Raw genomic sequence first — 23,894 nt, 5'->3', positions numbered from 1 at the left:
TGCCTGACCTGCACCATATCCTTCTAAACCTTTCCTATCCATGTAGTTATACAAATGCCTTTTAAATGTTGTTAATGTACCTGCCTCAACCACTTCAACTGGCAGCTCATTGCATATGCATACCACGCTCTGTGTAAAACATCTGCCCCTCAGTTTCCTTTTTATTCTTTCCCCTCTAACCTTAAACTGAGACCCTCTAGTCCTCAAAAGCCCAACGTTGGGAAAAGTACTGAGTGCATTCACCCTTTCAATGCCTTTCATGATCTTATATATTTCTATAAGATCCCCCCTCCCTCAGTCTCCTGTACTTGAAAGAACAAAACATCCTAGCTTGTCTAACTTTTCCCGATAACTCAGTCCCTTGAGTCCTAGCAGCATCCTTATACATTTCTTCTGCACTCTTTTCAGTTTAATAATGTCCTTCCTAGAGCAAGGTGACCATAACTGACCATAATACTCCAAGTGCGGCCTCACCAATATCCTGTACAACAACAACTTTTCCCATCTTTTATATTCAAGGCCCTGACTGATGATGGCCAGTGTGCCAAAAGCCTTCTTCTCTGCCCTGTCTACCTGTGACTCCACGTTCAGAGAACTATGTACCTGAACTCCAAGGTCCCTACACTCCATAAGGCTCTACCATGTACCATGAAACTCCATGAATGTAGATTTCTCCAGCTTCCTCATTTCCCCTCCCCCCACCTTATCTCAGTCCCAACCCCCGGATTCAGCACCACCCTCTTGACCTGCAATCTTCTTCCCGACCTCTCCGCCCCCCACCCCCTCTCCGGCTTATTACCCTCACCTCCTTCCACCTATCATATTCCCAGTGTCCCTCCCCCAAATTCTCTCTCCCCTACCTTTTATCTCAGCCCGCTTGGCACACCAGGCTCATTCCTAAAGAAGGGCTTATGCTCGAAACGTCGATTCTCCTGCTCCTCAGATGCTGCCTGGCCTGCTGTGTTTTTCCAGCACCACATTTTTCAACTCTGGCACTCCTCACTTTCTCCTCCACCATGAAACTCCTACCTTGATTTGACATCACATTCATCTATATTCAACTCCATTTGCCATTTCTCAGCCCACTTCCCCAGTTGATCAAGGTCCTGCTGCAATTTCTGATAACCTTCCGCACTGTCCACAATACCGCTTATTATGGTGTCATCTGCAAACTTATTAATCATACCTTGTGCATTCTCATCCAACTCATTGATATAGATAACAAACAACATTTGACTCATAACCTTCTGGATTCAGACTGGGAAGCTCATTTCATAACTTTATGAACTTTGTTGGCTGTGAACAAAAGCAACTTTGATTTATACAGGACCATAAATGTAACCAAATTTCCCAAGACAGTCATCAAGCAAAATTTAGCAATGAGCTACACAAGACAATAATAGGACTGGCAATCAAATGCTTCATACAACATGTAGATTTTAAGGATTCCTTCGTAGCAGAAAGTGAGGTAAAGGAACAGAGAGTTTTAGTACACAATTTCAGACCCAGGAAGCTGAAGGCACAGCAAGCAATGGTGGAGTAATTAAAGTTGGAGATGAAGGCCAGAATTGGAAAAGTGTGCATATACGAATGGATAATTTATTTTATTACTTACTAACGGAATGCAGGCATCCATTGTTATTATCCTAATTGCTCTGATGGCACTTCAGAGTCAATCATATTGCTGTGGATCTGGTGTCATTTATAGGCCAAACTGGGTAAGGACAGTACATTTCCTTCCCTACATTAGATGGGTTTTTACATCAAACAGTAGGTTCGCGTTTTTATTCCAGATTTTTATTAAATTCAAATTAATCACTTGCTGTTGGTAGGATCTGAGACAAAAAAAACTGCAGATGCTAGAATCCTGAACAAGGGTTATACCCGAAACATCAACTTCTCCATCTCCTGATGCTGCTTGGCTTGCTATGTTATTCCAGCCTCCTTCCTGCCTATATTGGTAGGATCTGAACCCAGTCCCCACTGCTTTAACCTGAGGTTCTGGACTGCTGGTCCAGTGACATTGTTAGTGTGACACCACCTCCTCAGGAGAAGAAACAGACCTTCTAGCCCTTCAGCCTACTGCACCATTCAATAAGATCATGGCTGATCTGCTTGTGTTTCAAATTCCACATTCCCCACCTTTGAAGCGTTCTGAGGAAGGGTCACTCTACCCAAAGGTTAACTCTGATTTCTCTCCACAGATGCTGCCAGACCTGCTGAGCTTTTCCAGCAACTTCTGTTTTTGTTTCTGATTTACAGCATTTCTCGGTTCACATTTTCCCATCAGCCAAATTTTGTCCACTCATTCAATCTATCTATATTTGTTGGCAAACTTCTTATATCTTTTTCACTATGTACTTTGCGTCACCTGCTAGTTTAACTACTACACCTTTTCTCACATCAGCTAAGTAATTGATGTACATTGTAAAAAGTTGAAATTGCAGCAAAACTCCCGTGGGGCTCAACTTGTCATGTCCTGCCAGTCAGACAAAGACCCTTTATGCACGCTTTTCTATCCATTCCAATATGACAAGTCCAGGCCATGAGTTCTACTTTTCCCAATAATCAAGGATGTGTCTTTTTATCAAAGGCTTTCTGGAAAGTTCACTTTGGTATCCACAGCACAGGTCCCCCCTTCAAAGAAATCTAATAAATTGGTTAAACATAATTTCCCCTCCGTGAAAAACCATGGTGATGCTTCCTGATTACCTTGAGTTCCTCTAAGCACCCAGTTTTTTGTGGGTGTGGGGAATCAGAGATTGGGAGGCAGAGGATTTGAATGAGGAAGAGCATGTAAACGTTGAGGTGTTGCCAGACTTTGAATGTTAATTAACCAGCACAGAAGGGGAAGGGTTAATGGGAGTGCGGTAGGCAACAACTTTGAGAAAGACTTTCCCAATGAATAGTCTCACTCTCAAACATTATTTTGCCCTTTCAACAGGCTCACCATTTCAAGAGGGAGGTTTTACGCTCGCACACCTTAATTAACGTTAACTCCTTGTAATCCCAGTCCAAGATTTCAGGTGAAGGCTGCAGTTCCATCCGAGTCTCTATGGAGAATAGTGGGGAGGAGCCTGTGGTTCTTCTGCTTCCTGTGGAAGTCTCCTGAAAGAGTGGAGTCAAAAGGTGAGAGGGTGGGGAGAGGGGCCGAGGGATTGACAGGGAAATGTAGCAGAAAGAGAAACATCAGAGAAAGGAGAACAGAATGAGGGGTGTTTGGGGAATTAAGAGTACATGGTAACAGAATGAGAATGGAACATAAGAAACCGAAAGAAATGGTCAACTTCAGCCAAATACCTGAAAGGTTAAATAATTGAGTGACTCAAAGGCAAGCAGGAGTTGTCTGAAATAAACTCAGCTCAGCTAACTGGCAATTTAACCCCAGCACAACACATCTCCCCACTTTCATCCCAGGGCACGACATCCCCATCCCGGAGAACTTCCAAGCCCTGGAACCCTGCAGTCCAAATATCAGATATTATATCCCAGACCAAGGTAATTGTCTCCTCCAGTTCCTGCACATTGCCACTCCACAGGCTCTCAGACATTCCAATACCCGGTGCGTGACCCCAACCACTGGACACCATTCAAATGTCATATTTTTACAATGTCAGGTCCTCCCCTACTCCACCACCAACCCCCAACCTGCCCCACCCCAAATGCAAGAAGCCCCGACACCCTGATCAACAGCCTGCAATACAGACAGACCACCCCAGTCCAAGAATGACCCTCACCACAGCTTTTGGGAAACCTGTGTTCCAGATGACTCACCCTCCCCTGGATTCCAAATAGCACCCATAAGATCCCAGGCATTTCCCCTATTCCCCCCAGCCCTGAACTGATCATGCCGTCTCTTACTCCCAGGCATCACACCAGACCTGGGACCCCTAGCACGGGCATCGTTGCTAGTCATGCACCACAACCAAATAGACCCCATCCTCACCCCACAACATCTGGGCATTACCCCACCCTGCCATCCTTAGGCACTACGTCCTGAATCCAGAGAACCTGTAGCCCTGACACCAGCAGTCCAGATAACAGCTCCCGCCCAAAGGGCAAAAGCAAGAACTGCACATGCTGGAGATCAGAGTCAATAGAGTGGTGCTGGAAAAGCATAGCAGGTCAGGCAGCATTCAAGGAGCAGGAAAATTGATGTTTCGGGCAAAAGCCCTTCATCTAGGAATGAGGTTGGGAGCCGAGGGGGTGGAGAGATAATTGTGAGGGGGGTGGGGCTGGGGGGAGCTGAAAGTGCGATAGGTGGATGGAGGTGGGAGTAAAGGTGATAGGTTGGAGAGGAGGGTGGAGCGGATAGGTGGGAAGGAAGATGGGTAGGTGGGACAGATTGTGAGAGTGGTGCTGAGCTGGAAGGTTGGAACTGGGATAAGGAGGGGGAGGTGGAAATGAGGAAACTGGTGAAGTCCATATTGATGCCATGGGGTTGGAAGGTTCCCGAGGCAGAAGATGAAGTGTTCTTCCTCCAGGCGTCAGATGGTGAGGGAGTGTTGATGGAGGAGGCTCAGGAGCCGCATGTCCTCGGCGGAGTGGGACACTTGAAGACACTTGAATACTTCAACCCCCACTCCGCTGAGGACACACAGGTCCTGGGCTTCCTCCATCACCATTTCCTAACCACCCGATGCCTGGAGGAAGAACGGCTCATCTTCCACCTCGGTACCCTCCAACCCCATGGCATCAATGTGGATTTCACCGGTTTCCTCATTTCCCCTCCCCCCCAACCCTTTTCCAAGTTCCAAACTTCCAGCTCAGCACTGCCCTCATGACCTGCCCTACCTGTCCATCTTCCTTCCCACCTATCCACTCCCACCCTCCCCTCTAACCTATCACTTTTACCCCCACATCCACCCACCTTTTGCACTCTCAGGTACCTACCCCCCAGCCCCACCCCCTCCCATTTATCTCTCCACCCCCGAGGCTCCCAGCCTCATTCCTGATGAAGGGCTTTTGCCGAAGTGTCAATTTTCCTGCTCCTCGGATGCTGCCTGACTTGCTGTGCAGCTCCTGCCCAAAGGCATCCCTAGCAAATGGTGAAAAACGAAATGACTTATCAAAATCATATAAGTGACTGGAGAAACAAGTTAAAATAAAAGGGAATTTTGGTTACAAGCCCCAGATAGACTGAAACCTGCTCTTAGGCAGTGCATCACTCACCGTGGTTGCAGGATCTACACATAGCGATGTCAGTAGATGTTTGCGACTCTGATACTCAGTCCATTTATGTCTCAGCCCAACAGTCTCAGCGGCGCTCTGCAGTGAAGCCCAGAGGTCACAGGCCTGTGTGCTGTAACAGAACCAGAGAAAGGGATAAAACGCTGGCTCTGCACACCTCACCACTAGGACCACCCTTGTGAACACTCTTGCCAAGAATTGAAGCTGACTGGTGTGGTCTCTCTCTCTCTTTAACTCCCCCAGTACAGCTCTCCTTCTTGAGGTTGGGCCTTTGGCTATTCAGTCAGGCTTTCAGTCCTGATGGACAAAGTTAAAAATCACACAACACATGGTATACACACACACACACACACACACACACACACATACACATATACATTTGTGGGGTGAATTTGTACTTGCAGAGTTACATTGTACTTTGCTCAAAACTGTATGAATCCTTGTAAGACTCTGTTAACTCACTTTTTAGATTAGTCTAAATCAGTCTGAACATTATGGCACAGACAACAGAACACAGGGGGGCTAACACCTTCAACACGTTAACATCTTCTCTGGCTGACACCACTTGTTACAGTTAACCTGAGAATGTAACTTTTTAAAAAAACTTTTATGATTTACATATGAAAGAAGTGAAACTATCACGGTCATTCTAACAGATGAGAGACTTAAACAATCAAGGTATTTTTCAATGTATAATTTCATTTACATCTCACTGTGAACTTTTGCTATAAATTCTGTGTCTTACAATTGTGTACTCCATAATCACCTGATGAAGGAGCAGCGCTCTGAAAGCTAGTGCTTCCAAATAAACCTGTTGGACTATAACCTGGTGTGGTGTGAATTTTAAACTTTGTACACCCCAGTCCAACACTGGCCCCTCCACATCAGTCCTGATGGAGTAAGCACAGGCTGAACATCACACATAGAAACAGACCCTTCGGTCCAACTTGTCCATGCCAACCAGATATTCTGAATTAATCTAATTCCATTTGGCCCATGTTCCCCTAAACCCTTCCTAGACATAAACCCATTTGGACAGTTTTAAAATATTTTAATTGTACCAGCCTCCACCACTTCCTCTGGCAGCTCACTCCACGCGCTGTGTGAAAATATTGCCCCTTAGGACCCTTTTAAATCTTCCGCTCTCACCTTAAGCCTGTGCCCTCTAGTTTTGAACTCTCCTACCCTGGAAAAGACCTTGACTATTTACTCTATCCATGTCCCTCATGATTTTATAATCCTCAGCCTCCGACGCTCCAGGGAAAACAGCCCCAACCTCTCCCTGTAGCTCGAACCCTCCAACCCTGGCAAACGTCCTTGTAGATCTTTCCTGAACCCTTTTGAGTTTCATAATATCTTTCTGAAGATGGAGCGAAGGGTCTGTGTTGTACATCCCTATGACTCCATGGCTGTCTGCAACCTCCACTATCCTTGACTTCCTCATCTCTCAAGATTCTGCCATCAGAGACCGATTGGAATTTCCCAGTCGGTCTGTAACCCAGAGAAGATGTCAAAACCATGGGAGGTAGCCTTCTTGATGGCACCAGGGGTCATTGCTCTTGGCAGGCTTTCAGAACGGAAAGTGGGGGTCATGATCCAAGTGGGGGCAGGGTACAGATGGGGAAATCAGACATTGCCTCAGAGCTTGTCACCCCCAAAATCTCAGGTCATGATCCAAGTGGGATCATGAACTGAGATTTTGGGGGTGACAAGCTCTGAGGTAATGTCTGATTTCCCCATCTGCACCCCACCCCCAATATTTCCCCTGCTCCCATAGGCCTTCTTCTCACCCCCTCATCACTCACTGACGGGTTGTGACAATTTTCAGGCACATGGAAAATGATTAGCCATCAAAGCCTGCCCTTTCAACTGGGTTCATGTAGCCCTTGAAGGCATTGCATTTAAAAGTTCACAACATTGGATGGAAACCTCCTCCAAATGGAGGGGCGATCCCACGCCTTCCGGTCTCTCTTATATGAAATGACAGCCTCCTTCCTCCTATTGGTCCTCCAGTTTTGAGACTGTCCTCAATTGGACGGTCAGCCCATTCTCTGCCCACTAACTGGTCATTTGGGAAAACAAAAATCCCAGCCCTTCCAAACATGGTGAAACATTGAGACCCCAATGTTAGGATTGTCAGGTCCATGGGGGAAATGCTGCCCCTGCATCCCCAACCCACCGGTCTCAGTTCCCACTGTAGCCTGCATTCACCCACCAGGGAAAATAGTTCCTCAGTGCTTATACACTAAATCCTTTCACTTTGTTTCGCCTGCTGTCTCAGTATTCAATCTTCTAAAGTCAAGGAGCCTAAACCCATATCCCGCCCTTTCAGCTCCTGTACCATTCTGTTAAACCTTGTGTTGTACCCAGTCTAAGGCCAACATTTCCTTCCTCATCAGCTTGGGCTGATAAGTAGCAAGTAACACGTATGCCACATAAGTGCAAGGCTGTCTGTCTCAAACAGGTAAAACTAACCATCTGCTCTTGATATTCAATAGCATTGCTAAATAAAGCAATGATAAGAAGCCCTCAAAATATGACTTTCGTTTTTGTGTGGGGAAATGCTATTAAATTAACAGGTTTTGAAATGATGTGCTCCGTTCACCAACGACTTACAGTGGCAGCAGTATGTACCACCTAAGAGATGTTCTTGCGGCAACTCACCAAGGTACTGTCAACAGCACCTTCCAAACTCACAAGCTCTACCACTGAGGGAGAAACATTACTACAAGCTCCTCTCCCAACCACACACACCATTGGAACTTTATCGCTGTTCCTTCACTGCCTTTGGGTCAAGTCATGGGACTCCTCCCTACAAGCATTGTGGGTGTCCCTACACCATATGAACTGCAGCGGTTCCAGTAGGCAGTTCACCACCACCTTCTTGGCGCAGTTAGGGACGGGCAACAAATGCTGGTCCAGCCAGCGACCAGCTACATTCTGTAAATGATTTTAAAAAGAAGTGTGGTGTCCCAGTAATGAACGGAGTCCACGAGATGTGGACTAACCAAATCTCAAGTAAATAATGCAGTGATAAGATAAGAAGCCCTCAAAATATGACTTTTGTTCTTGTGTGGGGAATTGCTATTAAATTAACAGTTTTTGAAATGATGTGAAGCAGTCGTGGGCAGCAAACCTGAGAAAGGATATATTGGCCTTAGAGGGAATGCTATGTGGATTTGCCTAACTCCAGGGGTTAAACTACAAAGGGAGAATACACCAATTAGGTTTGTACTCCCTAGTAAGCAGAAAACATGTACTTATTTGATCAGGGTTTCAAAGGGAAACAAATAGGATGAATGATTTTTGCTACTTGGGGAGTCTAAGACTCAGGGACAGAACATAAATATTAGAGCAAAGATTTTCCAGAATTTAATTCAGGAAACACTCCTCAGACTGTGGCTGGTAGAAGTTTAGCACTTTCCTCTGCAATTGATGTAGATCAATTGTTCACTTTGAATTTGAGGTGAGGTCAATTTTTTGTTGACTAATTAACGGATTAGAACATATAGGGCAAAGATGGGTGTACAGAGTAGGGTTCCAGATCAGTTCTGATCTCGTTGAGTGACAGATTTTCCTTTGTTCCCATGGCAGTGTGCTGATATCTGGGTTTATGCAGCAGCTGACAAGACTGAGCAGACCAAAGCTCTTTTTTTCTAGAATACAGAAGGCTTAAGGGTGACTGCATAAACTTATGATAAAGTTTGGTAAGATAAACCTGGAGACATTTCCACTTGTGTGAGGAATCCAAACTGACAAACCCATAAATACTCCCTAATGGGAAATCAATTGAAACATCTTCAGTCAGAGAATGACTAGAGTATTCAACTTACTGTTAGGGCAGCATGGTGGTTCAATGGTTAGAACTGCTGCCTCACAGCGCCAGGGATCCAGATCTGTGGATCTGTCTGTGAGGAGTTTGCACATTCTCCCCATGTCTGTGTAGGTTTCCCCCATGTGCTCCAGCTTCCCCCCACAGTCCAAAGGTGTGTAGATTAGATTAGATTCCATACAGTGTGGAAACAGGCCCTTTGGCCCATCTAGTCCGCATTGACCCTCCAAAGAGTAAGCCATCCAGACCCATTTCCCTATGACTAATGCACCAAACACTATTTAAACTGGCCAATTCACCTGACCTGCACATCTTTCGTACTGTGGGAGGAAACCTGAGCACCCAGAGCAAACCCATGCAGACACAGGGAGAACATGCAAACTCCACACAGTTGCCCGAGGCTGGATTTGAACCCAGGTCCCTGGCGCTTTGAGGCAGCAGTGCTAACCACTGAGCCACTGTGCCACCCTATAGTTTAGTCGGATTATCCTATAGTGTCCAGGGATGTGCAGACTAGGTGGATTAGCCATGGGAAATGCAGGATTACAGGGATGCATTGGGGGGGTTTGGTCTGGGTGGGATGCTCTTTGGAATTTCAGTATGGACTTGATGGGCCGAATGGCCTGCTTCCACACTGTAGGAATTCTATGTTTTAGGGAGTAATTGAGACAAGAATAGAGAAGAATAGGAGGTAATCCTGATAGAGTGAGGGGAAGGAGGATGGTAGGAGGTTCGTGTGGCTTTTGGACCTGATAGGCTGAATAACCTATTTCTGGACATCATTCCAAGTAATTTATATTTTAATTCCTCAGCAGACACGTGTTGGACTGGTTGGGTCAGTAAGTCTCCTGTTACTGAAAGTGCAATATGTGAATGGTATGGAATGTCAAATGGACACTTCACTGTACCTCAGGAATCCTTCACCCGGTTTCTCTGTGCCCAGCAGCTGCCCGAGGGGTGGGATTGAGTCATGTGAGCTGGTGGAAGAGACCATGGGGAAACAGGAGTGGAACACTGACTCCAGTCCAACCTGAAAACCAAGATACAGACAACTCAGCAAAGCAGCAATTGCAACACTTTCAGACAATCCTCCCTGGAGCCATCAGCACAAGAATAATGTTTTGCTTCCATTTCAGACCCTTCAATTCCATGGAAAGATTATCCACATTCCACAAATTTGCATTGAATTACAATTTTGTTCGCGACATCCTAATTTGCAACAGGTTTAGTCCCATGCTCATTGATCTACCCTGGCACCCGCTGTAGTGTTGCCTTAAAGTTAAAGTGTTACAGCACCAGCTTGTTAATGAGCATTATTATCCTTCACTCCCATATTATGGTCTAGTTTGCTATTTACCTAAATCTTAGTAGCACTGGGCAAACCCTGGTGAGGTGGAGCCAGTCTGAATAGCTGAAGACTCCAGCTGGTCCAGCATTTGAGGGGAAGCTTGTTATCTTCCAGTATGGTCTGGTAGAGATGCCCGAGTACTGGAACTAGGGAACAGATGATAGCTATATGTTAATTATAGGATACTTGGGAGAGCACTTGACTGGGTATGGATGGACAGTGAGCTGGAATAGAACTCATAGAATCCCTAACCTACACATCCCTAGACACTGTGGACAATTTAGCATGGCCAATCCACCTAACATACACATCTTTGGACTGTGGGAGGAAACTGGAACACTCACAGGGAACCACAAACAGACCTGGAGAGAATGTGCAAACTCCACACAGTCACCCATTGAACCCGAGTTCCTGGTGCTGTGAGACAGTGGTTGTAACCACTGAGCCATTGTGCCATCCCTGTCTGGAAATGTTTGGACCCAGTCTAACTGGCATTTAAACTCTAGTATTGAACAAAGCCAAGTAAGCACACAAAAGGTAAGGAATAGCAGGATAAGCTGATAGTATTTGATGAAAGTAGGTAGGAAAGGGATTGCTGAAAATGTGTTCCTGGAAAAGCGCAGCAGGTCAGGCAGCATCCAAGGAACAGAAAATTCAACGTTTCGGGCATAAGCCCTTCACCAGGAAGGGCTTATGCCCGAAACATCGAACTTTCTGTTCCTTGGATGCTGCCTGACCTGCTGCGCTTTTCCAGCAACACATTTTCAGCTCTGATACTCCAGCATCTGCAGTCCTCACTTTCTCCAGGAAAGGGATTGCACTGACAGTTGGGCTGAATGACCCATTTCCATACTGCTACAGGTATTAATGTTCAACACATATTGTGCAATCACTTACATTACCCAGTGAGGTTTGTGCAGATGGTGTTGGTTGGAATGTGTGACGCTCCAGGGCAGTGGACCACCATTTTATCCTGGTTCCCTGCTGTTCTATCTCCCACTTATTCAGGGGAAAAGCATCAAAGCCGCTGCCCTGCATCTGCCGATCTTCATTGTGGAATGCTCTCCAGCCACTTTCAGAAGTTGGGGTATGGTCAGGTGCGAAGCAACTGGGTGGACACGTGCTCCTCCAACTCTCTGCTGCTCTGTTTGAAGACCCTAGAGGATAAGAGATCAGAGATGAGCACTCTGTAAAAAAACAGATCTCAGCTTCCAATTCCCTGTGGGTCACTGCCTCTACACAAAGCACAGTTGTGATTTCCTAATTCCATAATAGGTAATGGTCGTAAGAGGATGAGGCCATTCAACCAAGTCAGGACCTGTTGCACCTCTTAATCAGATCATTTCTACCTCAAACCTATTTACTTACCTTGGTTTAATATCCCCTTATCCATACAGTGTGGAAGCAGACCATTTGGCCCACACCAACTCTCTGAAGAGCATCCCACCTAGACTCACTTTCCCCTAACCTATCCCTGTAACCCTGCATTTCCCATAGCTAACCCACACATCCCTTGACACTATGAGCAATTTAGCATGGCCAATCCACCTAACCTGCACACCTTTGGACCGTGGGAGGAAACCCATGCAGACATGGGGAGAATGTGTAAACTTCATACAGACCGTCGCCCGAGGCTGGAATCGAACCTGGGTCTCTGGCGCTGTGAGTGCAGCAGTGGTAACTGCTGAGCCACCATGCTCCCCTATCCATACAAATGCTCCTGGTTATCTTGAAAGGCTCAATTGGCCCTAGTATTTACTCATTTTCAGGAAGTTGGAGCATTTTATATTCCCACAACCCTTTGTGTGAAAGAGCAGCCTCCTGAGTTTCCTCCTAAATGGCCTAAGTCTGATTTTACAATTGTACTTCTGATTCTGAACTCCCGCACCAGAGGAAAGTTGCTCTGGTACCTCCCCAACTGAATATTTCCATCAGACACCCAATCAACCTTCAAACTGCAAAGGAATTTAACCAAAGCCTATCTAACCTGTCCTCAAAGTTTCATTAAAATGCCCAGACCAGCAAGTCTGTTTCAGCTAAAAACTGCAGAAACTCAGTGGGCCTGAGATTATCTGTGAAGGGAGAAACACCGCTCCCATTTTGAGTTTGATATGAATCTTCGATGGTTGAGGAAGAGTCATAATAGACTTGAAATGTTAATTTTGGTTTCCTCTCTGGAAATTATCATATCATAGAATCCCTACGGTATGGAAGCAGGAAATCTGGCCCATCAAGGCCACACTGACCCTCCACAGACCATCTCACCCAGACCCCTATCCTTGTAACCCTGGATTTCCCAATGCTAATCCATCTGGTCTGCACATTCTTCGACATTATGGTAATTTAGCATGACTAAACCACTTAACCTCACTTTTTTGGAGGAAACTGCAGCACCCAAAAGAAGCCCACACAGACACCCGTCCAAGGCTCGAAGTGAACCCAGGCCCCGGGTGCTATGAGGCAGCAGTATCAACCACTGAATCATTGTGCTGCCCTATAACTGAGTTCTGAAGAAGTTTAATATTGGACTCAAAATGTTTATTTTGTTTCGCTGTCCTCAAATGCTGCTGAGTTTCCACAGCATTTTCTGTTTTTATTTCAGAACCCCAGCATCTGCAGTACTTCATTTTTATTTAGGGCTGACTGAGCCAGGGCAATGGAGGAGGGAATCTATTCTATGTTCCACTGACCTGATTCAATGGAAGAATTGGAATGGGAATTGTGACATTTACATTTAAAACCAAAAACCTGGAGAGTGACAGGAGAAGAGTGAAAGAGTTAGATTAATTGGATAGCCCTTTGAATGGGCTGAGTGGTCTCCTTTAGTTGTAAAATTTTTGCCATCACAGCAATAGGTTTTTACACCCAGTTTATGAATGTGACCTGAATGCCACAATGGCATTACAAATTCCAATGTTAGCAACGAATGCATGGTACGGCATCTTGCAGAATCTTGCAGTAATAGGCTATTGCCCATCATGCTTGTGCTGGGAATAGCACTGATCACGAAGTGAGGGATGTTTGCCTTTCACATCCTGAGTGCTTCACAGTTGTAGTATGAATAAGACACTGAGGAGAAAGTGAGCACTGCAGATGCTGGAGACCAGAGTCAAAGAGTGTGGTGCTGGAAAAGCACAGCTGGCCAGGTAACATCCGAGGAGCAGGAGAATGGACATTTCAGACATAAGCTCTTCATCAGGAAGCTTCATCAGGACTTATGCCCGAAACATTGATTCTCCTGCTCCTCGGATGCTGCCTGACTGGCTGCACTTTTCCAGCACCACACGCTCCAACTAAGACAATAGACCGCAATTTCCTCTCTCACGTGGTTGATGATGCCCTCCAGCACATCTCATCCACTTCCTTCATCTCTGCCCTCAAACCTCACCCTTACAACTGCAACAAGGACAGAAATCCCCCGGTCCTCACCTTCCAACCCACCAACCTCCATATACGTTGCATCATCCTCCGCCATTTTCAAACGGACCCCACCACCAGAGATATATTTACCTCCACACCCCTATCCGCTTTTCTTAAAGACTGTGCAATGCGACTGCCTCGTCAAGTCCATGCCCCTCAATAGCCCACCCTCCCCTCCCAGCACCTTCCCCTGCAAATCCTGCGCCACAACTCCCTGCTCACCTCTGTCCAAGGCCCCAAAGGAGCCTTCCACATCCATCAAAGTTTCACCTGCACTTCCACACATGCCATTTACTGTATCCATTGTAACTCGCACAGTGTTTCAGAGAATATCTCCGGGACACCCACACCAAACAACCCCACTGCCCGGTGGCCGAACACCTCAAATCCCCCTCCCACTCTGCCAAGGATGTGCAGGTCCTCGGCCTCCTCCATCGCCACTCCCTAACCACTTGACACCTGGAGGAAGAATACCTCATCTTCTGCCTCGGAACCCTCCAATCCCATGGTATCAATGTAGATTTCACCAGTTTCCTCTTTTCCCGTCCCCCCACCTTATCCCAATTCCAACCGTCCAGCTCAGCACTACCCTCATGACCTGTCCCACTTATCCGCTCCATCCTCCCCTCCGACCTATCACCTTTACCCCTACCTCCATCTACCTATCGCACTCTCCTACTTTCACCATGCACCCCAGTCCCACCCCCCTCCCATTTATCTCTCCATTCCTCGGCTCCCAGCCTCATTCCTGACGAAATGCTTGTGCCTGAAAAGTCAATTCTCCTGCTCCTTGGATGCTGCCTGACCTGCTGTGCTTTTCCAGCACCACACTCTCGCCACATAAGGATAGTTTGATTCAGATGACTGAAAGATTCATCAGATGTAGGATTTAAGAAGCGTATTTACAGAGATAAGCAAATTGGAGACAGACTGGCGGAGAGATTTAGAGAGGGAATTTCATGGATGAGGACCTTTGCAATTGAAGAGCTAGCCACTAGTAGAAGAGAGATTAATATCACAACTGGTGAAGAGGCCAAAGTTGGAGGGGCATGGATATGTCAGAGGGTTGTGGGCCTGGTGAAAATTTTCGAGAAGGAGAGGGGTGAGATGCAGTGGGATTTGAAAACAATGAGCATTTTAATTTCAAGACATCACATAACCTAGAGCTAATGTAGGTGAATGACAGCAGAACCATTCAGTCCATCAAATCTGCATCAATCCTCCAAAGAGCATCCCACTCAGCCCCCCACCCTATCTCTGTAACCCTGAATTTCCCATGACTAACCTACCCAGCCTACACATCCCTGGACACTACAGGGCAACTTAGCATGGCCAATCCACGCAATCTGCACATTTTTGGATTTTGGGAGGAAACCGTAGCACCCAGAGGAAACTACGCAGACACAGGGAGAACATGCAAACTCCACGCAGACAGACCCTAGAGGCTGGAATGGAATCTGGGTCCCTGGTGCTGAGAGGCAGCAGTGTTAACTAGTTAAGACACAAGCAGCAGAATTTTGTGTTGAATTAAGTTTACAGATAATGGGATGTAGAAAATAAGCCGGAAATGCTTTGGAATAGTCAAGTCTAGAGTGTAGTTTGTTCTCCGTATTTCAACAGTTCATAACGTTGGCACGGTGGCTCAGTGGTTAGCACTGCTGCCTTACAGCACCAGGGTCCTAGGTTTGATTCCAGCCTCGGGCAACTATCTGTGTGGAGATTGCACGTTCTCCCTGTGTCTGTGTGGGTTTCCTCCCACAGTCACAAAGATGTGCAGGCCAGCTGACGTGGCCATGCTAATTGCCCATAGTGTTAGCTGCATTAGTCAGAGGGAAATGGGTCTGGATGGGTCACTCTTCGGACGGTCAGTGTGGACTGGTTGTGGTGAAGGGCCTGTTTCCATTCTGTAGCTAACCTAATAATCAAATGCTTTAGAATCAGTTCAGAGAAGGTTAGTTGTCTGATTCCTAGTATTATGGGATTATTTTATGAGGAAAGATTCAACAGATCAGGTTGTATCTGTTGGAGTTTAAAAGAATGAGAGGTTTTCAATTGAAACATTACATTCTGAGAAGAGCCCATAGGTAGATGTCAAACATATGCTTCCCTTGTAGGCCAGACTGGAGCTGACGGACATAGTTTAAAAATAATCTGGAGGTGATGAGAACAGCTGTCTCTCAGAGGGTTACAAATCTGTGAAGCTCGCTTCCCCAGAGAGCAGTGGAGACTGGAGCAATGAAAGTGATAAACTCCGGCATTAGATACATTTTTGATTGACGAGGAAGTCAAAGGAAGACATGAAAATGGAGTTGAGGCCATAACCAAATCCGTTGTGATTTCACAGCATGATGGGGCCAAATGGCCTGCTCCTACAATTGAATTGTATGTTTGTACACAAGGCAAAATGGAACCATAGGACTGTGGTGGAAATAGGCGGCCTTCATGATGTTATTGGAGACTCATCTTGGGGTCGAACCAGAGACTCGAGCTGTGAACAGACTGATTTCCTCACAAACTCCTGCCAGGGTCAGGGATGGATTCAGTAAGTAGGGAACAATGTTTAGACCAGGCATTCCCAGTCTGCATTCTCCATTCCACAGGTCAGCCCCAGTTTGCGAAGTAGGGGTGGTACAAAAGTACTGTACATGTTTGCAACTTTTCTTCTCCCTGTTGACTTAACTGACGTCTGCAACAATGAAATCAATCCATTTACACTGACATAGAACCTCAATCGATAAACGCTAAATACCTGTGTAACCACACTAAGCCAACATGGTGTGCTGGACAAATCCTTAAAATGATCGAAATGCTTTAAAAAAACACAGCAAAATGATTAAGTCATTAAGTAGGCGTATAGGCCTAGCAAATTTATGTTTTGAACTAAGATCAGCCATTGCTATGGCTGCTCACACCGATACATTCACTTCCGGTTTCTCCAGTCGCTCTCATGCGCGGACCTGAGATTTGTGCATCAGTTGAAGAAATTACAGGGAACGTGGTTGGATGGGATCAAACAGCATCCCCATTCAGCTGTTTACAAGGTGCTGACTTTACCCAATCAGCCCATCTTTGCAGAACCCTAACCGCAATTTTCAACGTTAGATGCGATTCTGTGCTAGAAATTTTAGCGAATGTTATTCAGAGTGTGCATAGGATTATGCTGACAATACATTTCAGATTTGAAAAATGCGGTGCTGGAAAAACACAGCAGGCCAGGCAGCATCCGAGGAGCAGGAGAATCGACGTTTCGGGCATAAGCCCTTCTTCAGGAATGAGGCTGGTGTGCCAAGCGGGCTGAGATAAAGGGTAGGGGGGAGGGGGTTTGGAGGAGGGGTGATAGGCCGGAGAGGTGGAAGGAGGTGAGGGTGAGGGTGATAGGCCAGAGAGGGGGTGGGGGCGGAGAGGTCGGGAAGAAGATTGCAGGTCAAGAGGGTGGTGCTGAATCCGGGGGTTGGGACTGAGATAAGGTGGGGGGGGGGAAATGGGGGGGTGTTGGGGGGGGGAATGAGGAAGCTGGAGAAATCTACATTCATCCCATGTGGTTGGAGGGTTCTGAGGTGGAAGATGAGGTGCTCTTCCTCCAGGCCGGGATGAATGTAGATTTCTCCAGCTTTCCCATTTCCCCTCCCCCACCTTATCTCAGTCCCAATCCCTGGACTCAGCACCGCCCTTTTGACCTGCAATCTTCTTCCCGACCTCTCCGCCCCCACCCCCTCTCTGGCCTATCACCCTCACCCTCACCTCCTTCCACTTATCATATTCCCAGCGCCTCTCTCCCGAATTCCCTCCTCCTTTATCTCAGCCCGCTTGGCACACCAGCCTCATTCCTGAAGAAGGGCTTATGCCTGAAACGTCGATTCTCGGATGATACCTGGCCTGCTGTGTTTTTCCAGCACCACATTTTTCAACTCTGGTCTCCAGCATCTGCAGTCCTCACTTTCTCCTAATACATTTCAGATTGTCAGTTTCACTTGCAGCGTGATACACTTGTGGGTACTGGATGCTATATCCATTAATACATGAGGTCTGTTCTTTGCAGACAGAACAAACAATATGCCTGCTTCAACTCAACAAAATAAACAATAGCCATTATCTGGATCATTCCTACAGGCAATGCCTTGGCAAATTAGAGTCAATCTGCCAGCTTTAAACTTAAACAAAACTTGACAGTTAGTTAAGTGTCAGTTTTTATCTAACTGGCGCACACTCATTACAATGACTGTTGCAATTACAGTCCAATTAGGGTCCACTTTCCAATCAATCCGTATCTTTTTTTCCATACAGTACAGATATGTTGGTTCCTGTTTACATTGAAAACCGAAAGAACCGCGGATGCTATAAATCAGAAGCAAGAACAGAATGAGAAGGGTCACTCTACCCAAACGTTAACTCTGATTTCTCTCCACAGGTGCTGCCAGACCTGCCAAGCTTTTCCATCAACTCCTGCTTTTGTTCCCGATGACATTGATACTATTTTGTGAATTGTCGTGAGTGCAGGACTTTGATAAAATGTGTCATTTTATAGCAACGCTCAAATTCTACACTGCCAAGTGGCTGGTGACGTTAATGTGATTTGAATTTGAAAGACCTGCAACTTAAGACAGGACGAGAACAGACAAATAATTCTACAGAGGCAGTATAAATGTAAAACTGTAATTGCAAAGGAGCTACTGGAAAAGAGGCTACCGAAGGATTATTTCTGCAAAATATATTGGAAGTGTTTGGAGAGGTTGGGAATGTGCTTTGAAAAGAATACAAAATCCCAGGCAAGAGGCATCCAGTAACAAAACAAAACCAAGTTGTGATTCGTCTTTGTAAATAAGGAGTTTAGTCTCAACAAAGAGACCTTGCAGTGCAGGTTCATAGCTCCTTGAAAGTGGAGTCGCAGATAGATAGGATAGTGAAGGAGGCGTTTGGTATGCTTTCCTTTATTGGTCTGTGTATTGAGTATAGCAGTTGGGAGGTCATGTTGCAGTTGTTGGTTAGGCCGCTGTTAGAATATTGCCTGCAATTCTGGTCTCCTTCCTATCGGAAAGATGTTGTGAAACTTGAAAACGTTCAGAAAAGATTGACAAGGATGTTGCCAGGGTTGGAGGATTTGAGCTATGGGGAGAGGCTGAACAGGCTGGGGCTGTTTTCCCTGGAGCGTCGGAGGCTGAGGGGTGACCTTATAGAGGTTTACAAAATTATGAGGGGCATGGATAGGGTAAATAGGCAAAGTCTTTTCCCTGGGGTCAGGGAGTCCAGAACTAGAGGGCATAGGTTTAGGGTGAGAGAGGAACGATATAAAAGAGACCTACAGGGCAACATTTTCACATAGAGAACTGTCCAATGGCGCAGAACCTGAGAACCAGAAACACAGTTGTTAACATTGTTAGCAAAAGAATCAAACTGAGCATGTCAAAATTTTTTCTCCACACAGTGAGTGATGATGTAATAGCAGGTGTCTTTTCCCTCAGATAGGGGACTTCAAGGCCAAGGAGCATGTTCTTAAACTGTGAGGAGAAAGATTTTTTTAAAAAGACATGAAAGGTAATTTTTTTTTAAACAGAGAGTGATTTGTGTGTGGGATGAACTTCCAGAGGAAGTGGTGGATGAAGATACAGTTATAACATGTAAGAGACGTTTGGATAAGTACATGAATAAGAAATGTTTGAAGGGATATAGGCAGGCAGGTGGGAGTAGTTTAGTTTGGGATGGACTGATTGGACTGAAGTCAAGAGAGTGGTGCTGGAAAAGCACAGCAGGTCAGGCAGCATCCAAGGAGCAGGGAAATCGACGTTTTGGGCATAAGCCCTTCATCAGGAATGAGGCCTCCTGAGTCGATTTTCCTGCTCCTCGGACACTGCCTGACCTGCTGTGCTTTTCCAGCACCACACTCTTGACTCTAATCTCCAGCATCTGCAGTCCTCGCTTTCGGCTGATTGGACCGAAGGGCTGGTTCCATGCTACATGACTCTATGAATGGTTATAATCTTGACTAGACTGCCTGAAAAGTTTCAGAAGACAATCGGTTTGATGCCTGAAAGAAAAATATTTGCAGGGCTCCAGGAAATTTATGGGGGAGTGGAAGGAGCTAAGTTGCAAGGAGCCAGCACAGCCTCATTGAATAGAATGGCTTCCTTTTATGCTGTAACTAGTCTAATCTATAAGAGAATGAGAGGGCAGGGGGCCCTACATTTACCAGCCAACACCACTGACCAGAGCATAGGCTAACCACACATTTGCCCCCAACCAGATAACCTTCTTTAGATTTTCAATTTGCCCCAGAGCCTCCCCTGCACCACTCTAATTGGTGGCATTCTTGTTGCCTAGTTGCTCATTGGCCGACAATGCTAGATCATGTGACACTGGGGTTGGGCTGACCGCGCTTTCTTCCACCTCCCTGTCATCAAACCCAAACTCCAGCCCAAGGTTTTGTACCAACCCACCAGAACGCCCAATGTTTGGGTGCTCATTGTTTACCGTGAAGGCTTGCCCCTGGATGCGCACTTTCGTCCATGTCTGGTTCGGTTGCCATGTTCTCGGACCTGGGCCTCCACATTCTGCAGGTCGCCACATCCTCGCCTGACTCCCAACTCCATCCAGTTGCAGCGTAGCTCTGCTCATGCGGAGTCTCACTCTCCAGTCCCAGAGGGCCTGGAAATTCAGCCCATTGCACCAGGTTGCCTGCCTTCTCAAACACTCCAAACTCATCGTCGTGATCCTCAGCCTCCTTCAGCTCCTCACAGTCCACATCATCAACATTCTCCTCTGCCTGGGTGGCATCACCCAACTGGGCCTGGCCTCCCACAGCGCCTGTTTCCATAGTTACTGGGTCTGCAAGCCCTGCAGTGCCCTCCCAGGCTGGATGTGGATGGATGTCCGAAGGACCAGTTCCTGTGGTAACATTCCCCTCGACATCTTTAATGTTCTGGTACCTCCATTGGTGTTTGTGAGATTCTGTCAGTTCTTTAACCGCACAGTCTTTGGAAGCAGATATTGTATGATCTTGTGAGATCCCAACCTGCTTGTGATCAGCTCCATGATATGGCCTACACTGTTCCTCCACTCTGTGGCCAACTCTATCACAGAGCCCACCCCCTGCCTCTGCTGTGGGACCAGCCCCATGATAAAGCCCACTCCCTGCCTCCTCTGTGGGACCAGCTCCATGATTGAGCCCACTCCCTGCCTCTGCAGTGGGACCAGTGCCATGATATGACCCAACACATGCATCTGGTGTGCAGTCAGTTGGAGGACCGGGCCCATCCATTCCCTCCACTTTGGGACCAGATTTAGCAAACAGCCTAACCTCTGCCTCCATCGTGTGACCAAATCCACGGCAGTGCCTTTCTTCTGGCTCCACTGTGGGTCTAAGGACAAGCCCACTTAGTCCCATTGGTCTCTTGGCATCCATGTTGCCATCTGTTTCGAACCTCTCTCTGAGGTGGCAGCCAGGAAGCTGCACAGGCTGGCCACTGTCCTCTGCCGATTTGAGAGGGGCCCGTCTCCAGCAGCAGCCATTACCTTGCCATTGTGTTTTCCCGGCTGGGCTGAGTGGGACCCACGGGCGGTGGTCAGCCTTGGCTTGGGGAGAAAGCCTGCTCACCAAGTCCCCGGCAGCTGGTGCCAGGCAGCCGGCACCGTAGAACGGGCGGTCTGACAGCATCATTTCCAACGATGCCCAGATCCCTTCTCTGTTTAAAACTGGAAGAGGCTCTGAAACTCCATCCCCCGCATTGGACTGCTGCCTAGTGTCTTCTGAATGCCCTGCTGTTCCTGGCAACCCCTCTTCCAATTTTTCTAAGTTCCTTTTAACACAGTGTGGCAAAGTTTCAAGATGTTTTCTTTCCTCTCCCACCCTCGCCAACTTCCGCACCCCTTCGCGTACTTACAGTTTCCAAAGACCAACTGGAATCTGCCCCTCAAACCATTTTGTGCTGTGTGTGTGCCCACCTTGGGAGCACAGGTCTGGGAGTCAGGATAATTGGACGGGAACTTTGCTGCTGAGAATAACTCAAAACAGCCCCCTTTCTCTCTCTTCTCTTGTGCTTTAATTCAGATCCCAGGGTTCTCGGAAAAGTTAATCCATCTCTTCTGACCCAGATAGGTTGCGACTGAAGCAAGGCGTGGGATCACATTCCATGGCGTACGCAAGAATCAAAGCACACAGCTGTACAAAGAAAAAGGGAAAGATAGTGTTACAAACAAAGTTACCTTGTGCACCCAGCACACTCTACAGCACTCATGGAAGGAAAAGAAAGACTTGCATTTACGTAGCATCTTGCACAATTGTCAGGATATCGCAAAATGCTTTACACCCAATGGAGCAAAATGTTGTAGGAAACCTGGTGGTCAGTTTGTGCATGGTAGTATCCCACAAACAGGAACAGGATAAACACCAGATGGTAACCACTTAGATCCTCATCCAAAGAACCATCCTTCGCATCTGAATCATACTTGCCTGAGGAATGCATCATTGCCACGTATGATCCTGTTCTCATCCAGAGTCACTGGATAATAATCAGGAGCACCAACCTTCCTCAGTCCGGCCTCATTCTCCTCAAATGAGGTCAGCTAACTCAGCAAAGACCAAGGTTTGTACCTTTCTGGCCTCTGAGGCTCAGCATTCTTGATGCATAACTGAGAGAGAGAGAAAAGTTGAGACGAGAGAAAGAGAGAGACTGAGGGAGTTACAGAATTAGCCTAGCAACAATTATTCAGGACTGAGTAATGAAATGTTCCAACTGTAGCAGCAATAGCAAAAAAAAATTCCTGCATGTTGAGTGAGTCAAGATTTTTTAAATTCATTCCACGAACAAATATTTTTTTGCTCATCTTCAGATGATAGCTGTAAGCCACTTTCTTTAAACACTTCAGTTCATCTGGTGTAGGTACAACTCCCCTCCAGTGCAGTTAGGGCTATAAGTTCCAGGATTTTGATCAGGTGACGCTAAAGGAATAGCAATACAATTTCAAGCCAGGATAATGTTGGGAAATTGCATGTAGTGTTGCTCACACACAACTGCTGCCCTCATCATTCTTGGTGGTCGAGGTTGAGGTTTGGAAGGCGCTGTTGAAGGAGCTGTATGATGTGCTATGATGTCAATCACTACCATCTTGTGTCTTACGTAGTTATCTGCCGCCATTACATTGACTGAGTCTTAAGCCATACTTGATTTACAGTAATAGTCATGCCATTTATTGTAGGATAACAACCAGGCACAAGTTCCATTATCAAGTTAGTCATTGTTACTCAGTCTATTGGGAGACCTGCAAAGTGCTAAAAGTTTCTGCCTTTCCCACCCAAGTCCTTACAATATCATTGTATTGGATGGAGTTTAATGTAGTCTCCAACATTAAGCCTTTCAGAACCATTGTTTTACATCATAGAGGTCTTGGTGAGTTATTGCAGCACATCTTGTAGATGGTCCACACACTGTGCGTCAGTGGTAAAGGCAGTGAACATTAAAAAGTGATTGATGCTATGGAAATGACCTCCCTTGGCCCCTGATCAAGCAACATCTTGACACCAAAATTTTCATCCCTATTTTCAAATGCCACCCCTCCTTATCTCTGTAATCTCTGCCTGCCTCTGAACTACCTAAATTCCTTCATTCTGGTGTCTTCGGCATCCCCAATTTTAATTGTTCCACCACTGGTGGCATGTTGTTGATACCAAGACTCCCAAGTTCTGGAATTCCCGTTCTTCCCTCTTTCCTCCTCTAATACATTGCTCAAAGTCGCCACAGTCCGAGTGGTCTATACAGCTGCTCTCTCAATCGAGACAAACTGATTGGTGATGGCTTGACTGGAGGGTCACCATGCCATGGGCAAGGTTGAGAAAGTGGGACCTTCCTGGTAAGCTCAGCTGGTAACCTCAGCTGGGAATTGAACCTGTGCTGTGGGCATCATTCCGCATCACAAACAAGCTGTCTAGCCAACTGAGATGCTAACACATTGGGTTCAATCCTTACCTTGTCTGGGTACATGTGACTCCAGACCCACAGCAACGTGATTGACTCTTAACTGCCCTCTGAGCAATTAGGAAATGGATAGTAATGTGGACCTAGGCAGTGATGCCCTCATCTCAAGAATGATTACCATAAAGGACTCTCCTTCTCA

The 23,894-nt window shown here is 46.5% G+C and overlaps 1 protein-coding gene across 2 annotated transcripts in view; it reads right to left on the bottom strand.

Annotated features, from left to right (window-relative positions):
* LOC132836694 (uncharacterized) overlaps nucleotides 1-23,894 on the bottom strand; it is a 32,156-nt gene that overhangs the window by 3,159 nt on the left and 5,103 nt on the right. Inside the window, exons 2-6 of one of the 2 annotated variants that reach the window (XM_060856094.1) lie at nucleotides 20,256-21,942; nucleotides 11,268-11,527; nucleotides 9,931-10,052; nucleotides 5,173-5,302; nucleotides 2,983-3,108 (exon numbers count right to left, since the gene is read on the bottom strand). In XM_060856094.1, the coding sequence (XP_060712077.1) occupies nucleotides 2,983-3,108; nucleotides 5,173-5,302; nucleotides 9,931-10,052; nucleotides 11,268-11,527; nucleotides 20,256-21,441 (1,824 nt within the window). In that variant the 5' untranslated portion in view covers nucleotides 21,442-21,942. Of the gene's footprint in view, nucleotides 1-2,950; nucleotides 3,109-5,172; nucleotides 5,303-9,930; nucleotides 10,053-11,267; nucleotides 11,528-20,255; nucleotides 21,943-23,894 lie in introns of both variants that reach the window. The other variant, XM_060856096.1, reaches the window with a different exon arrangement.

The sequence above is a fragment of the Hemiscyllium ocellatum genome, chromosome 47 (genome assembly GCF_020745735.1).
Source record: "Hemiscyllium ocellatum isolate sHemOce1 chromosome 47, sHemOce1.pat.X.cur, whole genome shotgun sequence".
NCBI lineage: Eukaryota > Metazoa > Chordata > Chondrichthyes > Orectolobiformes > Hemiscylliidae > Hemiscyllium > Hemiscyllium ocellatum.
Note: the sequence above shows the minus strand (reverse complement) of the source record. Positions and strands in the feature narration are given on the sequence as shown.